General features: G+C 41.0%; 1 protein-coding gene across 7 annotated transcripts in view; it reads left to right on the top strand.

Annotated features, from left to right (window-relative positions):
- Positions 1-24,827, top strand: part of rap1gap2a (RAP1 GTPase activating protein 2a) — an 87,252-nt gene that overhangs the window by 28,061 nt on the left and 34,364 nt on the right. For 2 of the 7 annotated variants that reach the window (XM_056373592.1, XM_056373591.1), the window contains exon 1: positions 18,756-19,482. The exons of the other annotated variants lie outside the window; for them this stretch is intronic. In XM_056373592.1, the coding sequence (XP_056229567.1) occupies positions 19,355-19,482 (128 nt within the window). In that variant the 5' untranslated portion in view covers positions 18,756-19,354. Of the gene's footprint in view, positions 1-18,755; positions 19,483-24,827 lie in introns of those variants that run through there. 7 annotated transcript variants of the gene reach the window in all.

The raw sequence follows: 24,827 nt of genomic DNA, 5'->3' as shown, positions 1-24,827 counted from the left end.
GAGGAAAGTAATAACATCGTACCATAACTGCTGAGGTTTGCAGTCTAGATTATTTTTACTGCTGCAGACAGAACAACTGATCTTGATGTTTGTTGTGTGCGTCGTTTATCCATCGCGTCAATCTCTGTTGTGTCTCCAGGAGTCTTTGCCAAAACTAACTAGGCCTGGCAGGATGTTGTAAGTTATGCTCTGTGATTGCTGCTGTTACTGTTTTGTACACAAACACTTGACATAAGCTCGCAGCGAATTACAGGCCGTCTCCGTAGCATCTGAAAGACAGGAAGGTGATGCAGTAGGGAGTGCGAAAAATGAGAAAGAGAATGAGTGAAGGGATGGAGAGAGACTTTGAGTGGTTCCGAAGAATGAAAGAAGGATCAAGGGTATTAGATGAGAGAAAGGAGACAATAATAGACCAGGAGAGACAGATCCTTTGTTTAGTTTAGACAAACTGGCACTGCTGTCCACACCACACAGCAGAGATGCTCTTGACGTCTGAAAAGAGAGAAGAGGGTGAAGATGGCAGAGTAAAAAATAAGAGAGGGGATGGGGGATGGGAGATGGGGGATGGGTGGGGGCGAAAAATAAATGGATTCTCTCTTGGGAAAACTGAGCCGAGGTGGAGAGAAAGAAGGCTGAGGAAGGAGAGGGTCACAGGAAGCACTGGAGGTTATGAAAGAAAATCTTTTTTCTTCTCTCTCTCTTGTAAAGTTTGACCCCTGTCGATAAAAGTGTGTTTGTGAGAGAGCGAATGTGTGTGTGCCATCTCTGCGACCCTGTGAGGTCATTCTCAAACATCCACATGAAAGCTGTTGACAGATGGTGGGGCGCGTTGCAGCTGATGTTCTTGTCCATCCCCTGATTCAGTAGCCATTTTAAGGCTTTCAATCAAACAAGCCATTGTTTTTTTCTTTATCTGTCTGGGTCTCAGCGCTGAAACCACTTTTCTTATTGGCTCACCCTGCTCTTATTCCCGCTCATAAATGGACTTAAGGGAAAAATCCATATTCAGGCTGCATTTGGCTCCCGTTCAGCTCTGTTTTGTATGCATGAAAACACATAAACACAAACACACTTTCCCTCTCGGTGCGTCCATTTTGTAAATATATTAGAGGTAGGGAACAAGGCCCTGTCTCGCTCCAGCAGAGCTTAGTTCAAACCCAATTTTCTTTCAAAGGAATAATTCATCTCTGTACTTGAAACCTGCAGATATGGCCTCAGCTTGTCCTTGCTTATTTGGCCCATGCATCGTCACTAACAGCTAAGATGGTAATGGCCTGTGTTGATAGATCATGGCAGTTTTCCCCCGGTCACTACAAAATCATATTACATGCTGCAGAAGATGAAAATCTAAATGTAGAGGGAGATGTGCACTATTTTGCAAAAGTGACAGCTACTTGTGCAAAATGGTTGATAAAAAAAACAAATAGATACTGTTGATAACATTGAAATTATTGTCACTGCCCTGAACCTTGGTTAGTGTTGAAACTGCACAGAGTGCAGGACAGAGCTGCTAATGTCAGCATCCAGGACCTGCTGATACTATACAGGATGTGGATGTGATATAATCATAAACATGGCTCGTTTCAACCTGTAACCCATGTTGTTAATGATGCGCTCCTTTGCCTCATTAGCGCCTGTGTTACTGTGGGTAGTAAGGTAGTTAGCCAGACATGCCGACGATTGCAGGTTACATTTGCACAGAATAACACACTTTTTAATGTTTTTTTTGCTCTTATGGTTTTAGTTTCTGGAAATGCAGTTCTTCCCAATTCTTTTTATATGGAGCATTGCTACTAGAGCAGAACAGACAGCAGTGGGTAGTGCTATACTATGTTACCGTGTATGTGTGTATTGTGTATCTGCCTGGGTTGTTACCATCTACTCCCTTTTCTTCCTACAGTACTGTAATGAATTCTTTCTATTCTAATGCCACCTCTATTTTTATCTCCCAAGGTGCATATTTAAATGTGTTTCTGTGTGTCTGTGGGTCACCCAGCTGTCAGCAGACATCCTAGTCAACCAAGGAAACTGAGAAAGCAGGAAATTAATTTACCTCTCTGATGTTACACGTCACATTGTTCCCCCAGAGAGAAAACAAAAGGAGAAATAATGGGAGAAACACTGGCTATAAAGTACAAAAGACCTGAATAGAAAGTAAGAGAGAGTAATTGAAAGAAACAAGTCTAGCGGCACACATAAAGTGTAGCTTGTCTGTTGTGCCATGTGATGCTGCATCTACGACACATTTCCAGGAGCAGAAGAGTAAAGCGCCAGTTGTCTGCTTATATTTTTATGCTTAGATCTGTCAGAAATCCATCTGTAGTCATTTCAGCATCCACTGACAAAATGGCAAAATGTAGGGGACACAGGACTATTTAATTATGTGTGTGTGAAAGAGAGACAAAATGTCAAGCAAAGCCAATTTGCCAACACGTGATAAGCAGAGATAAAGTCCAAGCTCCCAATAGCCTGTAGCTTGTGGAAATAATTGTCCGATGACATTCCTGTCGCGGTGAAATGACAGCAGTGAGCACAGGGCCAGTGTGCTTGGTGATTAACAAAGGGCTGTCTGTGATTTGACACTGTAATCAGCACTCACAAAAGGAAAGGATATGTCTCCTATTCATCGTGAACCTGCATCATTCATGTCCTATTCCTCTGCTCCAGCTCTTGCCTATGATCGCTCGGTCTCACATTGTCTCTAATTTGCCTCTTTTTTCTCTGTTTTTACTAAATTGTCTTTGCCTTCATCTCTGGTCGGTTGGAGTTTGTATCAATCTTGTCTTTTTTAATTACTTCTGCCTCTTTTAAAAATCGTCTCACTTTCTTTTCAAGCAAAAAGTCAACTATTTTTTGCCATAGGACTCAAAAGCTAGAGGGACCTGCAGTCATGTATTTGCTCCTGGCAAACCAATCCATAACTGGCATGGGGTGCTGACAGTTTCTCATAATCTGTAAAAGACATCCTCTCAGCCCTGTGTAAGACAGACAACCTCTGCAGGGTGTGCTCTGCCTCTGCCCCAATGCAACCTGGGAAAGCGTCTACCCCCGGTGACCCTGAACAGGATAAGTCGTCTCGAAAATGGATGGATGAAAACACATCCTCTCCATCCTCCCTAACCTCCCTCCATTTCCTCAGTCTCAGATTTTTATAAGACTGGACAGGTGCAGGCTGGCGTTTCGCTACACAGCTGTTTCTGATTCAGTTATGTCCAATCAGTGATTGTCCCAGAAGAGATGGGTGACTGCTTGATGAGGTTTGGGGCTCAGGGTCAGTTGGGCATAGATTTTGTTTTGTTTGGTTGTTTTCTCAGACAAAAAACAAACTTTAATCATTTCCTTTAAAGGGCTTGAAAACATGAATATTTCTCTATGATATTTCAGGACACTTTCATTACTAAATAAACAACAAGCAAAATTCAATTTGGGAAAAAAACATTCTTAGGCATTATATATTCAAATCTTAACACTCAGGAAAACTGCTTCATCAGGCCTGTGTGGATGTGATTTGATCAGATTTGACTGACGGTGCAAACATTGTCAGCATTTAAAATTCAAAGGTTGCTCAATTGTGATTTATGCATGTAAAACCATGATTGATTTCTAATTGAACCCCACACAAACCAGTGAGGAAAGTGTAAGAAAAAATTGCAGAAGTTTGTCATGTGAAATAACTAAAAGAATTCTGGGAGGAAGTTGTGTGTTAATCTAAGACTCCGTCACTTACAGCAAGGAGCTGATCGAGAATATCGGTTTTCAGTGCATTGAAGAAGTAACATTGTAAGGCAGAGTAGACGAGAGGTTTGCTAACATTTATGGCAACCATCCTTTACATTATTCATGGTCTCACACATTGAATTTGTTCCATTTCTCAATGCTGCAGTCACATTTTTTCTGGCCACTTGGGGACTAATAATTGAGAATGTAACTGAGAATGAATCTCAGATGTGTAGCATCGTCCTGTATAAATTCTGTACTTTCTCCCTGATGCTGAGAGTATGCAGCCAAAGTGTTGTGTGCCAGTTGTCTAGGTTGTCTGTGTCACAGCCAGTGTGGAGACTAGACACCAAATAGTCCTACTGATGGATCATCCATCAGACACCACTTTGGATGCTCTGGGAGCAAGAGAGCAGTTCCTAATAGCTGTCTGGGCAGTTGTGCTGTGTGTGTGTGTGTGTGTGTGTGTGTGTGTGTGTGTGTGTGTGTGTGTGTGTGTGTGTGTGTGTGTGTGTGTGTGTGTGTGTGTGGCCCTTGAAAATGTCCTGTTCTCCTCTGCACCTTCGTTCTGCTCTGAATCTCACAGGACTGCACACTAGTCCTGCTGGTAGTTTTTCACACATGACACACACACACAAACACATGCAACAATTCACACGCGCGCACACACACATACACACTCCCAAAGACAGTTTTATCACTATTTCCCCTTTTATTTATCACCATTATTTCCCACAGCTGAGACCGAGGGGAAGTAAACTGCTGATTGTGTGTGCGTGCGTGCGTGCGTGCGTGTGTGCGCGCGCGTGCATGTGCGTGCATATGTTTACATGTGTTACGACTATATTGCAGCTCAACTTGTCCTTCAGCATGTGTATGTGTGCTTGTGCCTCTGTGTTTACGGCCATTGTCACTCAAGGCCACCAGAGCTCCAGAGTGAACATTTGAACTTTCTGTGATCAAACAGTCTCTCAGAAAGAAAATCCTCCCTCTGTCCTTCCTGCAATGCCTGTGAAAAACATATTCACATACCGCAGTACTGGATGTCTACAATAACTCCTGGTTCATAATTTCATCACTCAAGTCTTAATGTTTCCTGCACACATAAATGTACAGTTGGAGAATAAGTTGCTGCCATATTTTGAAAATGAGCCACTACATCCACTTCAAGTTCTGCAACATTAATGAGTCACAACACTTGAATTATTTAAGATCAAATTAAAGTAATAACAAAACAGTTTCATACAAATTACTTTTGCCACACTCTAATTCCCACTTAAATAGGACAGCTGTGATCAATCTTACAGTCTGTTGATAAAAGCTTTTATAATTATTGCTTTAAACACCAGATGGCTGATGCATGTCACTTTTAAAGAGACAAGAAGGTTAGCTTGGATGAGTCAGTCAGGTTTCCATCCTAATGTAGCACAAAATCAGCAAAAGGAAATGTGAATTAATGTGCGTTTCTGTGAACAGTTGGTGGCACTAATTCTTCAGTTAGGTGTGATTAAACCAGTGTGAAAGAAACAACTAGATTTTGTAATTAAAAGACCACCAGTCACACCTCAAACAGTGGAAAACAATCTGGAACTAGTGATGGAAATATGTCATTGTGTGTCTTCTCATCGGTCAACACAGATCTGATATTTTTGTCTGCTGCAACTTTTTGTCTCTTCAGTGGAGCAGACGCTTGAACGACAAATACGTTAAGAGCTTCTTTTACATTCGTGTCACATTCGGTTTTATGGATACAGCACGTTATTCCACCTCAGCCAAGCATTAAAACTTTAGAAGCGAAAACAAACTTTTTTTTTTCAAATATACAGATCTTTTTATGCACAGTGTGGAGAAAAACACTCATTGGTTCAGTTCCATTAAATGTCCAATTGAACAATGGAATTGGCTCATCTAAATGTACTGTATGTACATGCCAAATAATATAGTATTAATTAATGCTACAGTGAGTCAAACTGTCATAGTGTTGGAAATGTTGTATGATTGACAAGTGATCTCCGGATGCAGTTAAAAAAACACCATAACACAGGTTCACATACAACTTCCAAACACATCTAAAAACAAAAGTGATCATACCTGTTCTGAATAGCCACAGGCATGCCTTCCTGATTATACCCTGCGCCTTTTACATGTCTTTATAATATTGACATAATGACTTCTATAAATAATGCATACCCTTGAAACTTCAAAGACATACATGCTATTGTACTCAGTTGTATACACGAAAAGTGGCAGAACAAGTGTGAGGAATGGGAACCTCGTAAAGTGGGCTTCACTGTTAGTCAATTTGAAAATCACTTAATTAGAAGCATACTAATGACTATTCAGAAATTTCATGTTTTGCATTATGGAGGCACTAGGGACTGCCCCTTTTGCTTCAGTTTGACTGACCTCATGCATTCAGCACTGAGTCAGTTTGCTCCAAACTTTGTCATATGAAGCACAGATTAGCCTTCAACTTCAGTACAGTGTGAAACAGCTGAGTTTTAATGAGCTCATATTCTATCTGTCACCTAATCTCGCTCTTTAAGGTTAGACCTGTGTGTGTGTGTGTGTGCGGGCGCGCACGTGTGTGTGTGTGTGTGTGTGTGTGTGTGTGTGTGTGTGTTGATCGTCACACACCACACACATTCCGTGCCTCTCCTCCTTCTCCATCTGTCGCCTCTTGACAAACACATGGTGTCTTGTTTGGCCGACTCAGCAAGGCCTCTGGCTCTGCGGGCTACATGTATAGTCACATACACACACATTAACACACACTCTACCATCTCTCATGCATTGTTGTGATGAGGAGAGGAAGTAAGGGTTTACAATATCTGAGACAATGAGACGGATAAATGTATCATGAGACACAGAATTCATAAGTAATTTAAGCAAAGAAAGACAAAAAATAAAATGGCACTCCTCCGTAATGGTATATGAGAGAGGGCACTGCGGCCCATTCACTTGAGGCTGTTGGCAGGTTCGTCCTGTGAGTCCTGAGATTCTGCCAGAATATTATCCTCGTCGGGAGACGACACGGAGAATAAAGACGAAAGAATGGAGGAGGATTACAGACCAAGAGCAGAGGAGAAGGCTGATGAGAAGAGCAAACAGGCATAAATACTGTTAATTATGAGCAGATAGAAATGGAGAATTGCAGACTCAGAGAGGGATCAACAGAGAGATGAGCGAGTGGTTCTGTACAGTTAATGATTTGGGTTCAGTATGCGTGCAGTGTGACAGGGTAAGAATTGATAATAAATTATGATAAGTGCCAGTCTACTGCCTGTCACAAGGAGGCAAGTCACATGCACATGTCTAAGATTACAATTGTTCATTAAAGGGCCACACTGCTGTACAAAGTACAACTTATGGTACATGCAGCAATGCAATAGTGCCCACTAATGTTTCATCCCAGATTCTTCTTTCTTCAGGGAGTTCTGCACCAATTTTAAACTGGCTATCAAATCTGTGCCCGTATTTGATGAATTAGTGCAACATGTGGAATCTTAAAAACATTAATTGGAACTGATATCTCTCCTTATGTCTCAGAACAACGTTTTGTCTCATTAAGGATCTGACATTGCCCGTTTGCGTTCATCTTGTAATTTACTGCCCTCTTTAGGCCACAGTAGGCTATTGTCTCTACAAGCTAGGTTGACCATGAGACGTTGCATCTGTCATTTCTGTCATTTTCATGGGTGTGGCCGTGTCCCGTTGACAAAGGCTGGGGCTTGTCAAGCGGAGGGTGGAGCAGCATTTTTTGGAAGTTTGCACATGCACATTGTGTATAGGATCTTTAATGGGTGACTAGCCAGAGCCAAATTGAGCTTGTCAAGCTGCCCTTGACTCAGCTTCCACTGTTCTGAGATCAGTTATGATATTGCACACATTATTATACACATGCACAGATGCATGTGGAAACTAAATTGTGCAATACAAAATGACTTCAACAGTCTTTTCTTTTTAAGTCAGCAGTATCAAGTAAATGGCTAAACAACGTAGCTCATTTTGTTTGCATTTGCTCTGGAAATGTAGTTTGTTCATTAAGAGAGGAACAGAGTAACAATGTGGTTCTCTGTGCAAGATCTGCAGTAAGTTTGAGAAGTCTGAGGCAGGAAAATAAATGATTCAGCATTGTCACTGGAGTATGTAATTGAAGTGTGTAAATATTTTGAAGATTATCATAGAAGTGACTTTTTAGATATATTTCCTCTATTCTGCACATTTAATGTTTACTGACAGTTCAAATGAATGATCCTAATACTTCCTCAGCCAGGTAGGAGCGCAGAAAGGGGAAAATGTTCAGGCAGAGTGCAGGAAGATGCAGGAGAGAGACTTTCAGCACAGCAAAGACTAGATCAGGCCCTGAACTTAAGAGAGGTTTGCTACTAGCACTGTCATGAAAAGGATTGGTTTAGTCTGGTCCATTTTTCTCGTTGGTGTAGTAAACAGCTGAATTGCACATTGAGATGATGGTTTATGGGGGGTGGGAGGTAGTGGGGATTGTAGTTGGTTCTGCAGCTCTGCTTTCCTCTGTAAAAGTCACAGCACGCCACTGCTGCAGCATAATCCACTTCTCCATTGTCCACATGAAAGCTTAATATGTTGGAGTTCAAGGACTTGAAGTTTCAGCAGAACTTTGAGGATGGATTTTGAGTGTAATAACGTGAGATGGAAGCAGAAATACTTGCAAAAAGAATAAACCTGCATTCATTGTTTTTTTTGGGCGTCATGGGGGCAGTGGAATCAGTGACATATTATCATCTTATGAAGTTGATATTTACACATCTACCAGATACAGAGCAACATCTACATTTATTTGAAGGTTTCTAGCCTATGATGAATGTAAGTCCAATATTAACTCTCCTTTGAGCTCTGTTTTTAATCTTTACCAACTCCTGAAGAAAGGCTCTTTAGTTACTAATTGCTCCAGTATGTTCAGGAACTAGTCAAGAACTGTGTCTGTTGGCTGTTTGGTGCTGGGGAGGTAGTGTAGCTAGCCTACCAAAAACAGCTGGCGGCTCCAGCTGGAAGTGATGCTGATGAGAGTGGCGAGACTGAACCAAAACACTGCAGCCCAGCTGCAGGCCATAAAACCAAAACAATGGGCTGACAGAGGCTAAAAAGCTCAGTAGACCTGAGGGGAACTGCAGTGTTGGGTGTTAATTCTCTGTAGGTTCATCACAGAGAATGACAGCCTAACCCTAACCCAGCTTAAATGCAGTTTATTTATGCTGTTGACCTGTGTAATGACCTGTACTCTGCCTCATGCACTTGGTGTTTGGATTACCAAGATGGTTTAGCCATATAAGGTGTCAGTAGCGATAATGATACAAACACAGATGTGTACACACACACACACACACACACACACACACACACACTCTCTCTCTCTCTCTCTCTCACACAAACACACAAACACACACAAAAACCAGTTTGTGACACACTAATTACAATGGTTGTAGTAATGCAGGCTTATGTGACATGTTGATGTGCTAATTTTTGTAGCATAGTCATTACGCTGTCACATGTGCTCTCCTGTAGTGAGTTGGTCATATTCTCATGTGACACATTTTCATCCAAACAACATCATGCATGCATCAACACTTGAGCCCTTCTCTAGAACTACACATTGTGTGAACCTGTGCACCCTGGGTCTGGTTACGTGCTGACACTATCTAGGTTTTCAGGAAGTAACACTTGGGTACAGAGAACCCTGGAGAGAGACAAGAAAGGACAGAACATAAAGGAACTTATGTTGGGTGAGAAAGTTGGTGTAGGGTTACCTGAGTGAGACACCACTACAGTAGCCTTATATGAACTGATATAGAGTAACTGCATTAACACATGGCTGTGCAAATACACATACTGTACCCCAGCTGTCTAATGCAGCTAAACTGCAGTAGCTGTATGTGGGGAAAAAGCAAGGTCAGGCATTCGGGCCTGTAATAATAAAACAGCCATAAGCGAAATATTATCCTTGATGAAATTTAAGAGTTTTCAGGCTCTCACTCATTATTTTCCAAATGCAATAAAAAAAATCATCAGTAGCTATGCTGTATTTCATTAAAAAAACCCTGAAATTTTAACAGAAATCCACTGATCTGAGGCATTAAGTGTCATTTGCTGTACCATAATGGAATCTATCACATTACTCTACAACATCAGTTTTCTAGTCTACCACTGTTACTGTAAGTATAACAGTATATATTTAGTATAATTAGGGTATAAGAAGGATTTATACTATTATTCATATGAAGAAAATAACCGGGATTTGAGGAATACTACATAAGGGAAATTCAGATAGGGTTGCAATTTCTCTGTGACAGAGAATTGAATTGTATTCACTTACTGCTCATAATACTTACTTACTTATAATTGTCTAAACATCTTGCTTGGTTTAAAAGGGATTTGTCATCCGTTGCGCAGTCTTCACCACTGAGCTGAGCAGCACCCTTTTCCTTTAACATGATATACTTCTGTATATGGGTGCATGTTTGTGTGTGTCTATATATCATTTTATGTGAGCATTACTTATATGGGAGCAATTTTTCCTGCCTCACTGCAGTGTTGGAGAAATAACTCTCTTCTGTTAGCTTCCCTGTGAGGAACAGACAGCATGCTGCAGTAAACTTATCTTAAGGTATAAGCCACCACCGTCTGTGGTTTGTTTGACTGCTCTGTCGTTGATATGCTACAACAGTGAGTCATGTAGATTTTACATTGAAAAACAGCTGTCAAGTAGGTCTAGAAAAATCCTTAATCACACAGATAATTCATTTTATATTGTCTACAGAGGAAATGGATAGTTACCTGCCATGGCTGGACAGAAATAAGAATGCCACCCAGAGACACTCAAATTATATTAACAGAAAACAAAGTCAAAAGAAGTAGCTCAAGAGGGAGACAAGAAAAATGACTAAACATTGACTTTACTGTCGACTCTTTTCCTTATGTTTATCAGGTGAAGAAAACACTGAGTGGCTTTATTTTATTTATGTACTGTGTAGGAACTTGGTTTTTACCCAAGATTTTTCGTCCAAAAAAAATCAAGAAAAACAATAGTGTTGGATGGAAAAAGACTTGGTCAGATGACACCAGACATTAACTTGGCTTGTAGACTGATGAAAACAAGAGATCGTGGGAATCAGTGTGTATATAAACAAGACTTAGTCAAAACCTAGTCTTATTTATATACACAACGAAACAAGTATGAAATAGTGACTGAAATGCAGCCCATTTAGACTACATGTTAACCACCAGTCGCTTCCAAGTCGTTTCCAAGCCGCTGCTCTGCACTGCTAAAATCCTGATTTTTTTTTTTATAACTGCAACGTCGTCTGAGAAAATCACCACAAAAATAAATTAAAGACTCTCCGCCGCTCACTGAACAGAGTAAATGCAGAGAGAGTTGTGTGTCTTGCTTGAAGGACATCAGTGATGACTCTCTTCTGTGTAGCTAAGGTTAAAGTAGCTAAGGTTTGTCCAAAAAGTTGCAGGATTTTTCACTAGGTGCTTTTTTTTAAAAGAATGTCTCTAAATCTAACGACAAATGCGCTTCGTACACAACACTGCAGGGTGTAAACGTCCCCCCCCCCCCCCCCAATGGAAACTGATTGTGCCACTACATTTTGAAAGAGCAACGGCCAATGGGGAAACTCCAACACTTGGCCAGTTGACCAATGGTCAATGGTAACTTTACGACTCCGTCACTTGGCGCTTGGCTGACCAATGGTGTAACTCGGTCACTTAATTCTATCACTAAGTCAATCAGTCACAGACATTCACAGCTATAGGGCTGGCCAGCCAATAACATGAATCCAAAGTAAAGAAAGAAAATGTCATTTAAAAACAAGAACAACACTATTCTATATTTTTGTGATTGTCCACAAATCTCATGAAAAGACTCAAACCAATAATGTGTTAGTCTGTCTGTCAGTACTTTCTTACTTACAGGTCACAGTTATATATTGTCATTTTTTATAGAGGCTAAGGAATTTCCTGAAACATCTGCCCACTGTAGTTTTTTTCACTCAAACAGAAGCAAAAGCTCTTGCAAGTATTTAGCAGCAGGTTAAAAATATATCGATGTTCGCGTCAACGAAGGAACATGTTAGCCAGTGTAACAGTGTGGCTCATCGATGTGTGCTTTTTTATAGTTTTTGAACAATTGAAAAATAAGATACAGCAAGCTTGTTACACAGACAATATTTGTTACTGGGGTTTTGGTCTTCACCTCTTCTTATTAGATACAGCTATGTTTCCTTTCTACCTTGTATATGATGATACGAATTCCACACAGGAACTTTATTGCTAATTTTAGCTGAATGAGCAAAGAGAGGCCACTGCTGAGTCGCCTGCACTCACATTCTAGAGAGGGAAATTATACTGAATATGATGTGAGTAGAACAGAAACAGGAACACCTCATGATTATAAAAATGACTGTGCTGAGTGTTTTATGGATTTATGTTTACTGTAAACTCACTCATTGATCACTTAACATGACCTTCACCTCAGGTTTGTGTGTGAATATTTGTTTGTGAATGTACTTTCATCTTTGTAATTATACTTTGGTTTATATCAGTATGTAGAAATGTGTGTCACCATGTTGATAGTGTATAGTTCTATGAAAAAATGGGCTTGGATCAAAATACTGACTTGCAGAAAGGATCAGCATGTACTGTACAAGGGAGGTGAGCACACACACAGAAAGATAAAACAGAGGTGTGATTGTGATACAAGTTGTGACTAAATGTCAGAAAGGCTTGATGAGAGGATTAGACTCTAACTCGATACAGGTGATCAGTTACAGATTGCAGATTATCTAAACAGAACTTGATCAATGATAACATTCAGCATATGAAATTTATATTGCTTTTCTTCAAAATCCACTGTTAGTTCAGATCAAAGCGGATCTTCCATTCTGTGTTTGAGCAGAGTTATCAGTTTATTCTCTTATCATCAAGATCCTGTAATAGGCTGCTAGGTCTAAATTCTTCCCTCCTGAAAATTAAGGTTTCATTTCAAATGTTTTTTCTACCAAAGTTATCCTTTATCTGGTCACTCTTTCCACTGTTTTCTACTTTTCAGATGAATTGTGCAGATTGCATCATTAAAAAGTGCTATATTTAGATACTTATTTTTAAAAGTTCAATCACTGCTAACCCGCCCATTGTCAACTGTTAAACAGCTAGCCCGCAAACTGCAGCTGGAGACAGTAGTCCTTGTTGTGCTCTGCAGCCTCAGCAAGCTTGGCATAGCGATCAGTCTCATGTAGTCAGACTGGCCATAATGGAGCACTGGCATAAATCCCAGTGAGCTGCCATATTGGTGGATTGTCAAAGAATCCATAAAGTTTTCACCATCCCTGTCAATCTCTTTGCCAGCCCTCTGTGTGTGCCTGTCATTTGGGGTGCACATGAGAGTGTGCTGCATGCATGTTCTAGTGGTCCAGGGTGTAGCATTGCTGCCAGTAGATGATCTTTCCATGCACTTGCCTTTATGTTACCACCGCTCCCTTGTCTGCAGTCCCAATTAATCCCATTCAAAACTCCACATGGTCAGATGGCAACGGAATAGTTGACTGCTCCTTATTCTTCTCCTGGTAATACTTAAATTAGAACTATGCATTCGTCATACAACGATGAATTTCTTTCCCAGTCCGGCCATCATGACACTGTTTTGGCAATGATGCCAGGATGTTTGTTTGTGCCTATCTACAGAGTGTGAGTGTGACTGGACTGAGGTGGTGTGCTGACAGATAAAGACAAGAGCTACATGAAGATAAGTTGTGTTGTTACAAAGGACAGTGGATGAGAACTCAGAAATAGTTATAAAGATGTGAGAGCCAGCGTAAAGACAGTTTATATGATTTACAAAATAAATGAAAATCAGGGCTTTACAATCAAAATCCAGACCAAGGCTATTTACAGCACTGAGGATGAGGATCTATAATATTGGATCTATATAGGGAAGATCACTTGTAAATGAAACCAAATGATACATGCAGAGCAAGTCTCATCTTCATAAGAATAAATGCAAGTCTCACTAAATTGACAACATCACCAACACACCAAGTGAGGAATTCCTTTCACCATCTGGTGCTGACATGACAAACAGAGCCTCAGCACATGAGGACAAACTGAGTTTTTACTAAACCTGTCACTTTTTAGAATAATCCAGCCAAAACACACCAAGAAACAAAACTGAGAAAATTATGTTGATGTCTGACCCAACAAAGACACATTCAAAAGCAATCTCAGGAGGAAAATAAATCTTTGACTCCCCGTGTAACCACTCAGAGCACACAGTCTTGCTTTATAAAAGGGACTGACAGTTATTGTAGAGAAGGAGCCACATCAAACCGCATTATGTCTGAAATACCAAGACTTGAAAGTTTTTTTCTGCAACATAATCAAAGTCTTAACCACATTTTAAACCACATCAAACACATATAGGTTCCACGTCTAAAGTTCTCGTTCCCATAGCACCTCCTGTACATCAGGCTATGACCTGACGTGAGAGAGCAAGCGATGACATTTCTTTTTATTTGCTTTCAGGCCTCATCATTTGATTTATATGACAACATGACATTTCCGAGTTAATCTCTTATTTATGGCACGTTTGCCATTTCCATCTGAACTTTGGTGTTTCTTCATAAACAGCAGACACTTCTTCCTGCTTTGAAATTGATAGTTACTATCTTGCATGGTGCACAAATACTGTAGCTGTACACACACACACACACACACACACACACACACACACACACACACACACACACACACTCACACTCATACACATTCGTTTCTCCATGTCTTCAGAGAACATCACTTTAGGTCCCCACAATATGAGTACCTGGATCACACACACACTCACGTTCAGGCGCACATATTATGGATGACGAAAAGGGATTTCATAAAAGTGTCCTGATGTGATGTTTTTCTATTTTTATGCCAATAGACTGAGGAACTTGGTGGATTGGAAAAAAACCCGACTGAATTGGCGAGGAAAGTGGGAAGAGGGAGGGACTGTGTTTGTGTGTGTGTGTGAGCTGGGGGGTGGAGTAGTTACTCAGCAGCAGTTGTGAAGGTCATTTTCCCCAGCGAGCTTTCAGTTGGGTCAAGCATTTTGTGTGTGTGTGTGCGTGAGTGTGCGTGTGTGTGTGTGTGTGTGTGTGTGTGTGTGTGTGTGTGTGTGTGTGTGTGTGTGTGTGTGTGTGTGTGTGTGTGTGTGTGTGTGTGTGTACAGGCAAGTATGTGGCCTTGTGTATAAAGGTTGGACCTATTATAACAACTGCCAAGGTACTGCCATGGTGTATTCTCGTTTAGTAAGAGGCTCATTTTAGAGTTGAGCATATAATGTGTGTGTGTGTGTGTGTGTGTGTGTGTGTGTGTGTGTGTGTGTGTGTGTGTGTGTGTGTGTGTGTGTGTGTGTGTGTGTGTGTGTGTGTCCTGTAATATACTGAGCTGCAAAGAGAGGTGACGTTGGTAGACTGGCATCTGTTTGTTTTTGAGACACTTGAGAAGCTGTGAAGTGACAGGAAAGACTGCTTGGCACTACCGATGATCTCACAAGTGTGTGTGCATGTCTGTGTGTGCATTACAGAGAGACGAAGAAGAAGTTTGGACATCTGAAAAAAGTATTGAACTGTCAAACTGCAATTTTGAGTACCAATATCATTTCCAGCTATTTTACAGCGACAAACAATTTTATAAAAATGATTGTGTAAGCTGATTCCAATATTTTAATTGGACTTCTTTTAGACCAACAAGATTGTTTATTAAAAATCCAAAATGATGAAAAAATACAGGAAGAGTTTTTGGCTTCTTGTCAAATTATCTGAGGCTATGTCTACTACTACGTTTTCATTCAAAGCACAGTTTTAAAATGGATATGATCTCTGTCCAGAAACTGTTTTAGCTCCATATCAGAGAAGATCTCAATCCATACTAACACACCTGAAAATGCATATCACATGACCATTCACATACACTGGGCATGCACAAGCCTGTGTAAACAGGAAGTAGATTATCTACTCTGTAGTTGGGTAGTTGCAGAAAATAATACAACTGAGCAACAGCAAAGGCAGTTGTAGCGTTATAACGTACAATTTAACTACACAACAGCAGCTAGCAAAGATAACACGCTGGTAGTCATGACCAATAAGTCCCAATCAGGGAGTGTCTACATCATCATTTCCAAAGGTCTGCGTTTTTCATCATCCGGACTATAACACTACCCCAGAGTTTTCAAAATGGAACGGGGCCAGCAGCGTTTCAAAAACTCTGGAGTAGTGTTTGTTTGTGATTGGAAGCCAGGTATCAACGTAGAGAAATAGATGCATTTTAATTGCATTGTTTGGGTGTAAATGGGGAAGGGAACTCATGACCTCCTTGCATGAATCGACTAACATACAGTTTAAAATTGGAAATGAAAACAGATCATTCAAATAGTAAGGACCTGCCTTTGTCAAATAAGTTTTATCAGTGGCTTTCAGCTGCATGTCCACTAAATCTCATTTTATATATCTCCAGTCACTGGTACAGTTTGTGAAATCACACCATATCTGCTCTGAATGTTGATTCAAGCACAGGGGTGTATTTGGTACACCTCAGTGTGTCACACAGGAACAATGTCACACCTGTGGGTCTGTGTATGTGAAGGAGAGAGTGAGAGGAAGGGGGGGGGGGTTAAAGCAAGTGAGTAGTGTTTGTGTGTCTGAAAGTGAATAGCTACAGGTGTCTCTTTCCCCCCTTGATGACGCAATATAGGACCCTAGTGAAATGGCCGAGTCTGCACATGTGAGGGAGAGTGTGTGTGTATATGTACATATAGTGTATATGTTTTTAACAGTCTATCTCAAGGGGACTTTGATAGTCCAATTGAGTTCTGAGCTTGTTTGTTTGCCTCCACACAGGAGTTGGGAAAATCCTCAGGTGGTTTTGAGTGAAGCAGCTGTGATCAGATTGGGTCACACAAATATCACAAAATACAATTTTTGCAAGCAAATTCCATAAAGAAAATGAACTTGGGTGGGTGTCAAGGGGACACAGCCCTGAGGGTTCTTCAGGCAGATCCTCTGGCAGCCGTCCGGTTGCTATGGCGCTGTTCACACACAGGAAGAGCAATGCATGAGGAGAGAAATGGGACTTTGCATTTAATTGTTGTGTTTGTTGCTGCTGTTTCCCTGGCTTATTCTATTCCCTGGCTGCTGTCAGACAATTACTGAGGCATCTCATCTACTCAGATGTCTTTGTCTCTTGTCTTGAATGATGCATTTCTCTAATTATCCTCTGCACAAGGAGTCGGAGACAGTCCATTTCAGCTATCAAACAACATTCACCCCTTTATTATTGTCGCCACTCTGACCCAGGCCAGTTCCACCAGATGTGCTGTGTGATTCACTGCGTATGTTTCTGCTGCATCAGGCTTTTATGTCGCTTGTATAGTTTTATGTCTGTGTCCTTCTCTGTCAACAGAGAGTTTTATCTTCACTGCCACGTGAAAACGTCATAATTCACACAGCTATTTTTACCTCAGTCTGTGAGAGTTTATATTGTCTGGGGTAAAGTAAAAAGAAAGCCAATCAAACATGAGCTCATTAGAGAAATGAGGAAATCAATAATGAAAAGCCTGACGGTAAAGCTGTTTAATGGGACAGATAAAAGGTAGCAAATCATAGCTTTATAACACTTACCACAGCAATAGTGCATAAAGGTGATATGGTTCCTGGACGTACCATCAAGAGTGAAACTACAATTTGTGCTCTACAGGAAACATAGCAAATACATACACTGTATTTAAAACACTTTCCTGTTGACTTTAGATGAGAAGATGGATCCCACTGGTAAAAAGAAGCCCACTCTTAGGCACATCTAAAGCTCACTAATTAAAATTATATAATTTGTTTGTTCAATACATACATATACTTACATGTAAAAGCAATATGCCAAGATAGGTTCACTGGCTTTGGCTTCAGATTATACAAGCACAGTATTGATCTAATCATCTAACTCTCATCAAGAAAATTTGCAAGGGAATTTCCCAAGATATGCAAAGGCAGCCAGATCAGTGACGTAATGAACAAATGGAAGAACAAAAACAAAAAACAATCACATGAGTAAATGATGAACCTGCTTGGCACAAGGAAGAAATTATATGTAAAAAATGTATGTATGTAAAAAAACAAATGCATATAAATAAAGAATGTCAATTAGTCAATTAACCATTCATTTATTCAGTCACTCCCTCAGTCACTCAACCAGCTGGTTAGCTCCCTTACTAACAGAGAGGAAGAAGAACAGGTGGCCACAGATGGAAACAGAACACTTTAGATCAATATATTCTGGGAAGATGGCTGCTTTAGCTCTGTTTACTGAACTGTAAGACAACTGGAGAGGAAACTGGCTCTGGCTGTAGCTGGAGAGAAACACCAGCATTGTGGACTGTATGTTTGTTATAAGAACAAAAAAAAGCAATGCATATAGTATTATTAGTGTGGAGAATAAAAATAGAGGTAAATTGGGGAAAAGATGTGGCAGAATTGGAAAACAGGAGGCAAAGAACAAGAAATGCAGTATTAAAATATATGTTATGTATTTCCGTGTGTGTCTGTGCACAAAACGGAGCATGTAAAATTTGTTACAATTATAATTTTCACATTTAATCCTCCTTTCATTTTGAGAGATTACATTTCAATTCCAATGTCCTTGGCAACAGCACAGCAGGCAATGGGCTGATAAGCCTGTTTGAATTGAGATTTCACAGGGAGGGTGTGTGGTGAGCAGGAGGTGGGTAGGTGTGGGTGTGCATGCATGTGCAGAGAAATGAAATCACAAAATCAAGCATAGATAGAGCAAGGTCAGGGAGATTAATGTAAAATTATTAACAAGGTAGAAACAAGGGCAGGGAGAGACGGAGGGAGTCATACAGTAAGAGGAGGAGGAGGCGGGGCTTTGCACAAAGTGCAGCCTATCAGATGAGGGAGGGCAGGGCTCAGCAGACAGGAAGGAGGGAGCAGAGCAGCAGCAGACACAGAGGGAGAAGAAGCAGAGCATGCTAGAGGAGGAGGTAGAGGTGGGAATATAGAGGTAGGTAGACACAGAGATGCAGTGCCACAGTGAGCGTGTCTGCGAGGCTGTCTGTAGCGCAATTCTTCATCCTCTCATCAGGGACCATGGTGTGTTATGGAGCTACGATGTCCAGATTCACTGCAGGAGCAGGAAATGCAGATAGAAGTTCACCTTGAGCTTGAGTCCAACAGTGCCACTCTGGACCCTTGGGATTACAACAAATGCTCAGTGATCCTGCAAGCAAGAAGAACAGAGATTTGATCAGATCTGACAACCTGTGAAACTCTAACTTTTTTTGACTTATACCAAAACATCTGACAGAGAGGCTCTAAACGACCGAGCCAGGGTCAGAATTCAAACAGGTTCTCGGTTTGGCAGAAACTTGGCCAGCTGTCTCCAGAACTGACAGCATACAGATCCAAGATTGTGGCATCCACAGGTCACACTGGAGCCCCGCAAAGCCACAACCAAGCAGGTCCTGCAGCCCAGGAGCCCTGGAGCCGGCCTGACCTTGGACCGGCTGTCACCAGAACCCCTCCTGGCACCAGCAGAATCGTCCAGTATGTCTCAGACCTCAGGACGGTTCCACAACAAAAAGGCCGGCATACGGGCCGCAGTGATCCTGATCGGACTCCTGCACAAGTCTCGCAAAGCCAAGGAGAAGGAGAGGGAGAAAGAGGAGAGTGAAAGGTGGGTGAAGTTTGCCTCATCGTGTCGTCTGATGAGGCAGGCATGCTGGGTAGATGAGGTATGGCTTAGGGACAAACAGACGGTCTGCAGTGCAGTGTTAACCCAGGATTGTAAGGAAAACTTTATTAGCTTATAATGTCTTTGTTATTCCAGAGGCAGGGGGCACTTTGAACGCTTTGCGGTTCAGTGAGTCTGCAACTGCAGTTTTATTATAGGTCCTTTTTATTATAGTGTGCTTGTCTGTCTGTGTGTGTGTGTGTGTGTGTGTGTGTGTGTGTGTGTGTGTGTGTGTGTGTGTCTTGTTGACCGCACTTGTGTGTGTATCTGGGTCAGTGGAAATGACAGACTGAAAGGAGAGAGAAAGGTACTGAGGAGTGGAGGTGAATAGAGGTGTGCTCTGAGTGCTTTTGAAGAGCAAACGAGAGGGACTGAGAGGACGGAGGACAGAGGTGTTGAAGAGAGACAGGGACACGTCAAAGAAAACAAAAGGAAGCGTTAAAAGGAAAAGGTTCAGCGCAAAGGTTGTCTACTCATAGATTCATGTCTTTACAGTCCAGGTTTTAACATGTTTTTGCAGTGCACATAAGCATCACTGGGCACTTGTTGATGCCTGTAATGCTGGTGTAACAGTTTCATTCCTTAAGCACAAGGCAGAGGGAGCACACAATCATTGGTTGGTGAACTGGCTGAGAGTTCAATAGGTGAGCTGCAAACTACAGCACCATCCATTACTGCCCACTAACCTGCAATAAACAGCAGCTGTAAAAGTGATACTGAAGCAGTTCTTTAATTTATTAAGGACTATAAAGGCTGCAAAGCAAGCAATGAAACTGATGTTTCTGTTTCTAGGTAAATCTGTTGAGGATATGTGAATGCCTTTCGAACGGACAAATGCCGCCTTACTTCTTCAGAAACTGCCTCTTAATACGCACCTGTAAGGGGTGTGTTGTGGCCAGATCATCTTGCTGCTAACACTACCAGAGTTGGGTGCAGTCACTAAGATCCCTGAGAATATCCCACCTGGTAACAAACAGCATATGAAGTTGGCAGGGTCGAGACTGCCAACATTTCCCACCACTAAGCCTCCCCCTTGGACAGACCTGTTTTGGCTGAGCTAACATTAGCAGTCATGTGTATACAGTTAAACTGGAAGCTGAGCAGAAGGTTGCACATTGAGTTTGCCTTTTCAGTGTTAGTGGTGAAGGATATATACAGTGTGGTCTGGGTTATGTGTACATGTGTTTCTGTTGGCACGTGCGCGTATGTGTGTGTGTGCGTGAGTGTGCGTGTGTGTATGTGTGTTTGAACTGAATGCACTTTCTACTCTGTCCTAAGAGCCCGGACCAAAATAGTGGGTATCAAAATAGACTCTAACTCACTTTGCAAATGCTGATAAGTTTATCTGAGCTCTGGGTGTTTATGTGTGTGTCTGTGTATGTGTGTATAATTAAGTTTCAGACAGCATAAAATTAACCTCCCGGAAGTGAGGCCGAATTACCAACCACGTAAATCGGGCAACTGCCCCAGACCTGCTGGGGCCCCAGAAAAAAACAGGTTCATTGTGTCCCATTTGGTTTATAGCAATCTAATTAATGGTAATATACCTTGCCTTTGCCCATGTCAAGATGACATTTGGCTTGTTTCTCCATTAATGTACTAGATTATTATTATTATTATTCTTACTGGTAGTGTTAAATTACTATAAATGAATTGAATATTCCCTGCCATAGTTTCACATGCATTGCATATGTATTGAATATAACAAACATTTGCAACACCAACACATGCACATGCGCACGCACATACACATACAAACACACACAAACACACACTCTCTAAGCAACTGACTGGTATTTACGGTGCTGTGCTCTGATTAAACAGAGCTGAGGAGATCAATAGATAAACAGACAGAGCACATCACTTGGTTCAGTTTTTTTTGCCTGCTTTCTTTTCATGGTTGGAAATAGAAATTTCGTTAATTCCACCCCCCCATTGTAACAATCTACAAACAGAAGGGAAGTGAAGGGAGAGTCAACGAAAGAGAGAGAGCGAGAAAGAGAGGGAGGAGAGAGCTGCAAGCCATAAACAGCTGTTTCTACTCCAACCCCCCCTGCTGATTTTGAGTCATTATTGTGAATGCTCTGATTATTAAATGTAAATAAAAAAGGCTATGTTTGTGATGATAGTTCTGCTTAGTTTTAACTCACCATAGCCCCCCCTCAAGGTGATTATATCCGGGATTGGTAATTTCACAGGGTTGCGATAGGATGATCTGACTGGATAAGATCACCCAACCCTATTCACCACTAAAGCAAATGCCAACAGAAATGATAAAGACCTGTGCAAGGTGGTTTTCCAGCAAACAGGAATTGGCTGGTTTCTTTTGGCAACATATTTACTTGATAGCAACTGTGTACATACACACTTACTGCGGGGATGAGTCCCCAACAATTAATTTTCGCCCCAGGGCCCTCCAGTGGATGAATCCAGCAATGTCTGGATGCTGTGATCATGTCTGAACACAACAATATTGCACTGTCACACAGATGCACACAATCATGCACATAACACTTTTCTTTATCAGGAACACTTCTTACATGTTTGTCACATGCTTGCCATGTGATTTATGATTTCTGTTCTGTTATATTTGTGTTATTGCCTCATGTCAAATGACATGAAACAGCACAATCATGTCTGGACTGCAAAAATAGCCCAAAGCACTGCTGCAACAATATTCTACTCCTATCACTTCAGTTGTTGTGGCTGTAACAATTGAGGATGCAGTTACAATTGCTGAATTTTTAAGGTAGTGGCAGTTATGTTCAGGACTGCACTCCTTTCAGACTTTTATCACTCAACTGTATGCCATCCATGGTAGCAGGGCATTTCATGTCCTCCAAGCTGGCCTATTGTAACACTGAACATAATAGAGAATGAATTACTGACTGATTGTCATTATTAAAGCAGGGAACGCACACGAGAGCACATGTAAACATGTATGCATGCAATCTTTCTCCTTGCCTGTATCTTCTGTGAATTCACCTCCACAGCTCATTTATCTCCATCTGCAGGTCTGTTTTGTGTGTGTGTGTGTGTGTGTGTGTGTGTGTGTGTGTGTGTGTGTGTGTGTGTGGGTTTGTGTGTGTGTGTGTGTGTGTGCGTGTGTGTGAAAAATGATAGACCCACTCATTTATAATGCCAAAATATTCATACACAATCACAGTTTGTGGCTTTCACACATTATGAATTTGTCCCCCCCCCCCTCCCCAAGATAAAATGCTTTTAATAACACAGCTGACCATATATACCATCTAACAACATAACAGGGTATTTTGAATAGGCATGAGGCATAGTATAAGTTCAGTGCAATGTCAAAGTCATTTTGAGACCAAGATATATCTGTTTTAAAAACTGCAATACTTAATGAGTATTTTGTATAACCGTAATGGCCCAATGGTGAAGTACCTTCTGTTGATTATGGGGGGTTTGACAGTGATGGCACTGGCAAAGGCATGACCTTCGCTGAAAATGGAGGTTTGAGGCTTGCAAAAACTATATTAAAATGTTCACTGTATAAAACTCATTCCCCAACAAACAAAATGTCCAGCTGAATGGCTGACCTTGTCTGTAAATTAAGCTACAGTAGTGATGAATAGATGCTTCATAATAAAAGCCCAAATCAATTCTATTTGCTAAAAGGCTTTACAGGAAAAGGTTGTCAACTTTGCCTTTACAGCATATGATTGTGAATTGGTAGTTTAATTCAGCGTTACATAATAAGAGTTACATAATAACACACACAGTTATGAGAATACATACTTTATTTTGGTCTTGTTTGGTCTTAGGTTATGATAGGATTTTTTTTTTTTAAATAAAGAGTTCACATGATTCATCACACTTAACCTAGCAGACCTCCTTTTGTTCTTCTCTATCAGCATTTCATCTAGCTGCCAGGGTCATTTGGGTTTTATTTTTTCAGCCATAAATCACTCAAGGTAGCCATTTTAAAGGGGGCTACTACTGAATTCAAGCCTTTCTGATAGTTTCAGTATCAAAAGCAATGACTGAAAGGATTTGGAACAAATCTCTCACATAGCTGCATCGTCATGAACACTTTCTCCAGAAAAGCATTTGTATGAAGATAATCAACATAACAGACTGGATTTTAAATGCACTCATTCCATTAAAATGTTAAGAGTCAAGAAGATCGACACCACTCACACATCTGTCCAGCAAATATGAGGCTATAGTGCCATTAGCTAATTAGCTTAGCTTAATATTAAGAGAGGAAACAAGGTTTATTAAACGGATTCAATGTTAAATAGTGAGCTTTAGAGGTTCTGTAGGCAGATTTTGTTGCTAGGCTAGCTATTTCCCCCTGTCTGTATGCTAACATCACAAAACAATCAAAAATTTGACTAATTACACAATGAAAGATTTATCAAAAATACATCAATCAATAGCCTTGCACATACACCATGTGTGTATACAGCTGCACTCCTACTAATGTGCACTATTCCTTTAACCAACAGGTCACAGTGACAGCAGACAGTCTCCCTTTCGATAAAATCCCTCTTTGGATCCTAACAAGGTCTTCCTCACCTTCTATATTATTAATAAGAACAACTGTCAAAGTAATGATGAGAACAGACATGATTAAATGTACTGATGATTCGGTTATTAGTCAGCCTACATGGACTTGGTGGATTAAGATCACCGGCCTGTGGAGGAGGACTTTGTGTCATGGTGCGACAAGTCCCTGCTAAATGTAGCAAAAAATAAGGACATGGGTATTGATTTTAGAAAGTCGTCCTCTGCTGTTGCAAGGACTTATTAAGGGAGAGGAAATGGGGTTGGTGGAACATGACAAATATTTGGGCACTGCTCTGGAAAACTGAAAGAAACTGTATTTTAAAATCAATTGACATTCTCAAAATTGAAACAGCATCTTTTCAAGCTGACAAAACTGAACCCTTTATACATTTTTTTCCTGCTTTGATGTCTGTTTTATAGAAGGTTTACAGAAACAATCAGACGACTGTTGTCTGACATGGAAATCTTTACACAGCCAGAAACCTGCTTGTTAATGTGACAAGATAGCAGTTGGGGTGAGTCAGATCCAGCTCAGGGATATTTACAGCAAGCAGGTCCAGAGATTGTCCTGCACAGAGAGTTTGAGCTCTTGCCTTCAGGTTACTGCTACAGAGTGCCTGCTAGGAAGAGAAAACCCCTCAGGGTTGTCTTTGAATCAGTGTCCAACTACATTCTGAACATGGAAAACCGTATGTACATTAATAGCTGGCCTCTTGGCCACTTTTCTCTCTGTGATATTGCAGTGTCCACAT

The sequence above is a fragment of the Seriola aureovittata genome, chromosome 4 (assembly GCF_021018895.1).
Source record: "Seriola aureovittata isolate HTS-2021-v1 ecotype China chromosome 4, ASM2101889v1, whole genome shotgun sequence".
Taxonomy (NCBI): domain Eukaryota; kingdom Metazoa; phylum Chordata; class Actinopteri; order Carangiformes; family Carangidae; genus Seriola; species Seriola aureovittata.
Note: the sequence above shows the minus strand (reverse complement) of the source record. Positions and strands in the feature narration are given on the sequence as shown.